Below are 5,540 nucleotides of genomic sequence, written 5' to 3' on the forward strand. Positions count from 1 at the left end.
ATATGTTTTTTTTATCATTGTGGTATTACTAATTTATTGTATTTGTGTTATCTTTTTGTTGAAAAATATCATCAAGATTTATATGAGTAAATCTTTAATGCACTATTATATTAGATTCTTTCACTCTATACTTATATTTTCCTATACTTATTAAACCTGTTATAGTTTTTAATGAAATCATTTGTGGTTCAGACACGACGAAACGTTTTGGATTATGCAGAGGCATTTAGTACATATGATTTTCTAATTAAAGAAAAGTCTTTTACAGCTCGAAATTTAACTGTTAGAAAAATGTGGCGAGAAAAGGGTAAGAGAAATATATTTCTTAAGTTTATTTAATTGCTGAAACGTTTGCAAAATAATACATAAATTACTGTGGGATAGTGGTACATATCTTTAGATCATATTATAAAAAGTCAAATAGTCATTGTTATCTTCATCGTATATATTGTAGGCACTTTTCAAAGATCAATATAAAAGTACATTTACACATTTTTATATGTGTGTAAAATAGTAACACTATTGTATAACTTTATTCTTTGCTATTATGTAGATACTACTATACTTATTTTTGTGAATAAACTTTGAAAATCGTAACACTATAAATTATGTTGTAGCATTCGGCACCTTTGATATGCTTAGTACCTTATTTGAACACGATTTCTTATATACTTCTTTGTTTAACAACGCCGTAAATTTATATTATAACACGTAAGTATTTACAATTCACTAAAGTGCAAAGTAGTTCGACAGTTTTTAATTAATTGTCGTTTACACTATTTATTTTCTAATGACTGTTACAGTCATCAGCACAATCATTAAATATATTTGTTTGAGATTTATGACAAACATCACCATAATACTTTTTATTACGATATCTGTTGTCAGTGATACTACATCAGATAACATATATAAGGAATTGCCACTTCTCGATAAGTTATGGTACACAAATGTTACAACGTCCTTTGTATATAAGTCTGTATATCATACAACAGAGATCAAAAGCATAATAACTTCATACACAACACAAGTTGGTTATCCTGTGTTACAAGTAAAACGACTCAGTGATACACAGGTAGCAATATCTGTCGTAGACTGTTTTACTGTTGATCACAAAGAGCAAAACGAACTAACTTGGTGGATACCTTTGACTATTACAAAAATACAAAATACAGAAAGTACTGTCACGTATAATGATGTCCTAACACCATACCAAAAATATATTTATTTTTCGCTTCTTAATAAAACTGAGTTTGTCATTGTCGCGAACTCTGCTGGTAATGTAATAACATACATGTGAATGATCAAGTTTATCTTTATTATACATATAGTTTATTAAAAGTGTTCACTTGTTTTATAGATTAATTGTTTCTTTTCCTTCGTTTTTCTTCATTACTTTTTTTAAAACTTTATTTGTTGTAGGAAATCGTGTCAACTATGACCGTGAATCTTGGAAGCATATTGCTCTTTACTTAAAAAATGTAGATCTGAAGATTACTTATTTATTTTACGTCACTTTTGCACAAGTATTAGACGATGCTTTTTATTTTTTGGTGCAAACTACAGAATATAACGATAATTCTACTTCAGATAATAGTGATCTAGACATATATCTTGAAATTGCAAGCAATATATTTCGTGTACACAATTCCTACATAATGTGGTATCCTGTATTTTTTGCTTTTGAAAATATGTCAAAGATTTTTCCGTTTCCAGAAAGTGTTCTTTCCAGAAATATCAAGGTAAATAAGATTACAGTACACTAAGAAGTTAAATAATTGATAGGTCATCATTAATCACATGTTAAAAAATGTATTAACTTATTTATAAGATATATATCCACTACGGAACGTTTCTATAAATATTACGCACTATTACTACTTTAGTTGATAACATAAAAAATATATACAGTAGAATAAATATACTAAAATAATATGTATTAGAATATATTTACATAATAAAATATAACTAGCACGTTGTACTATCTACAATATTAGAGAGGACATAAAACGTTGGAATCATAAAAAACTAAAGTTAGACAAGCATATCATTATAGTTGAAAAAATAATACATACAATCTCTTAACAATATTCACACTTTATGTAAAAGTAATTCACAAAAATCATATAATATCAATATAGTACAGTAATATGCAAGTAGTCACAAAATTATTAAGTTAATGTCGTTGTCAACGGTCGTTCTCGTAAATCACATCTGATAAAATGCATGAATAAAAGGAAGTCGTGTAGTGGACGACAAAATCTTCACTTTTGGTATACGGTATTTTTAGGTAGAAGTATGTTCAATCAAAAGCCCACATAAAACTGCATAAAAAAAAAAATTAGTAAAGTGTTCAGAGAATTTTTCCTCTACTTAATACTTGCACATTGCACCTTCTCAAAATATTGCGGAAAGTAAATCTAAAAATTTACAAGTTTCTTCGAAAAATAAAGAATTTTTTAACATTTTTTCGAACTTTATATTCTTAGTACTCAGTCTACTTTTGTTCATAAATAACCTACAAAAAAAGCTCTGTAATTTCTTCAGTTACAACTATGTTTATAAATGTATATAAAAATGTATTGTTTACATGAGATGATGTACTACACTAGAATATTTATAGTTTTGACAGTTCAGAAAATATGATGTACGTGTGCTGTAGAACAACAAATAATAGTTGATATTTGTGGTTAACAAGAAGTTTTAAAAAAAGTAGTATAAGCAATCGATAGAAATACTAAATGAAAAAATGAATAATTCTGTATTCTTTACGAACATACATATAATTTAGAAAACATTAAATACAGGTGGCATATAATAATATGTGTTTCTCCTACAACTAGTATAATATAGAATTTCTTAGATATGAAGCAATAAGTAATACAAAACTATCGTTAAATAATTAAATATTAAGGAACCTTAAGCATTTCCACTATGTTACAATAAAAAACATATTTTGCTTTTATAGGATAAACTTTTGGTAATATTGAATAGGTTTCTTGATAATATATCATATACACATTGGTCGGAGAATAGTGTCATTAATCAATTCTATCATGAAGTTTTAAAATGGACATGCATTCTCGGTGGTTTAAAGTGCAAAGAATATGTTACTGGAATATTAGAATGGCATTTTAAAAATTCTGCACAAAACAAGTACAGTATTCTACTTTCTCAGTAGCGAGATGACGTTTGTTAATGTTACAAAGACTTCATCTTGCTACTTATTTTTCATGTAATTGCGTGTGATATGTGAGTTATTACAGTTTTACACTTAAAAAGAAAATCTGTGGTATAGCATTAATGAATTAGTTTGTAACTAGTTTGTGTATATGTTTGTAAATAGTGTTATAAGTATATGTTTAAGGAAAATAATATGGTTTTTTACTTGCAGACTTTTGCCAAGTTGGCAGAAATGGATATATTGCCAAGGATTAATGGTAGAAACTGTCACTTATGATAAATCTGCTTTGTGGCAAAAAATTTTCAACATATACCAGACACAAGGAAAAGAAGAAGATTTCTTTGAATTTTTACCTTGCTGTAAAAAATACGAGTATATGTATAATTTGATGTCTTTTCTTGATCGTAATTCGTTACCAAGACCTGGAAGTAGTTTACGTGCCAAAATTAGTAATACTGAAAATATTGTAAATGCAAAGAAAAGTGTTACTGTTTCTTTACTTTTCACTATTTTTGCTTTGCATTCGAAAAATTATTCAGGGCTAGATAGTATACAATTCGGACTAGAACTTGGAATAGGAAGGTAAAAAGATTGTTGTAAATGTGTATAAGAATTTTAGTACAGTAAAACAGTTTATATAAATTGTTATACAATATATTTNATACTAATAGTTACTTTACATAATGTGTATATTTTTTACATTACCTTTTATGTTTCGGATCAAACATTGTTGTTTCACATTCTTATATATAATGTATTAGTAACTTTATTAATTCTACATCTTTTATTTTGTTTTGATAGAGACGTGAACATACTGGCAATAATAAATTGTATTATTAACAACATATATTCCGATGACGACCTGTCGATGGTATGATATATGATCTTACTTACTTCTTGTAGATAAATATGTAAAACAAAATTTGTTTATATTATATATATGTAGATAAACGTATGTATTAAACGGCTAAAAATGTGTTTGTTGTGGATTTTATATTCGCAATTCTTGTGATATAAGAAACATATAAGAAGTGAATGTTGTTAAACAATGTAAGTAAGTCACACTAAGTGATAAAAGCACATGATTTTTTCAGATTACTAACGAAGTGTTTTTAAATAAACTGTCGGATATACATTACATGGTAAATGTATTTATAAATTATATAAAGTATTATTCTAATTTAAAACATTAAAATTGAAGGCATTATACATAAAATATTATATTTAATATTTTTTTGGAATTGTGCGTTACATTTTTTCTGTTTTTTTTCAGATATAGCCTATTGTATATATGTAAACTAGTAGTTTTTTTATTTTTTTAATTAAAAGTATATTTTGTTATTAAAAGTATATTTCGGGTTGGCTTAAGCACAGTTATGCACAAGTGTATAAAATTTTGTAAGAAATACATTTTGTAATCTGTTTTAGGAACCATATGTTCTCGATGCCATTAAAGAAAAAGTTGAATATCGTCGTAATTTCTTAAGTAAAATGCAACCTATAATCCGTGATAGACCCCAGTATATTTTTAATTATAAACACATGAAAATATAAAGTTTCTTTTTTATGATTTTTTTGCATGTAAACAAACGATTTTAATTAAAAGAATTTACCAGTTAAATGTATCTTTAATTGTAAGTTTCTTTTGTTTAAACAAGTTATAATTTATGATAACAAAACTTGCTGGTTATAATTAAAATCGGAAATACTTTTTTTGGATTTTAATATAATAATTTACTGTAATACTAATTTAATGTAATAAGGAGAGAGAGAGAGTTACTTAAAAATGAATACGTTTTGTCATTAAGATGTAATACTTATATACACGCCATTGACTATGTATATGTATATTTATGTACAGCACACATAAATATATGAATATACACATTGCTAACTAAACGCACAGTATCTAAGTATAGAAATCGATAACAATAAGAGAACAATTTATATTATGTAATATTGTTCAATGATATGCAAATATAAATATAAAGTTACTTAATAAGTAGTAGTTGCAAACTGTTACGTGATAAGTTATAATCTATAATGTTTGTTCTAAAAGAAGATAGTTATTAAAGAAGATAAAATAAAAATTGTATTTGCACTAGATGTTTTGTATTACTTTTAACGTCTCCTTAATTGATTTGACTATAAAATTAGTTTCAATAAAATTACGTGTGAACACATATATCATGCATTTGNGACTTCCATTGCGTTTCCGTTCTGCCGATTTTCCTCATATAAGTATCAANTAAAAGCAAAGATGTTATTATGTTCCTGTGAATAGGTTATGCAAAATTTTATATNTGCAAAATTTCTCAAAGANAGGCCAGAAAATGACTNTTNTNNTNTNNTNTNT

The 5,540-nt window shown here is 26.2% G+C and overlaps 1 protein-coding gene across 2 annotated transcripts in view; it reads left to right on the top strand.

Annotated features, from left to right (window-relative positions):
* The first annotated feature begins 202 nt into the window (after nt 1-202).
* The window catches only part of LOC109862113 (aminopeptidase N-like), a 26,982-nt gene continuing 21,644 nt past the window's right edge, over nt 203-5,540 (top strand). The window contains exons 1-9 of one of the 2 annotated variants that reach the window (XM_020442034.1): nt 203-307; nt 618-711; nt 889-1,277; nt 1,423-1,742; nt 2,969-3,156; nt 3,395-3,766; nt 3,986-4,055; nt 4,279-4,326; nt 4,613-4,753. In XM_020442034.1, the coding sequence (XP_020297623.1) occupies nt 292-307; nt 618-711; nt 889-1,277; nt 1,423-1,742; nt 2,969-3,156; nt 3,395-3,766; nt 3,986-4,055; nt 4,279-4,326; nt 4,613-4,738 (1,623 nt within the window). In that variant the 5' untranslated portion in view covers nt 203-291 and the 3' untranslated portion in view covers nt 4,739-4,753. Of the gene's footprint in view, nt 308-617; nt 712-888; nt 1,278-1,422; nt 1,743-2,968; nt 3,157-3,394; nt 3,767-3,985; nt 4,056-4,278; nt 4,327-4,612; nt 4,754-5,540 lie in introns of those variants that run through there. The other variant, XM_020442033.1, reaches the window with a different exon arrangement.

The sequence above is a fragment of the Pseudomyrmex gracilis genome, unplaced genomic scaffold (genome assembly GCF_002006095.1).
Source record: "Pseudomyrmex gracilis isolate BER0280 unplaced genomic scaffold, ASM200609v1 scaffold_1384, whole genome shotgun sequence".
NCBI lineage: Eukaryota > Metazoa > Arthropoda > Insecta > Hymenoptera > Formicidae > Pseudomyrmex > Pseudomyrmex gracilis.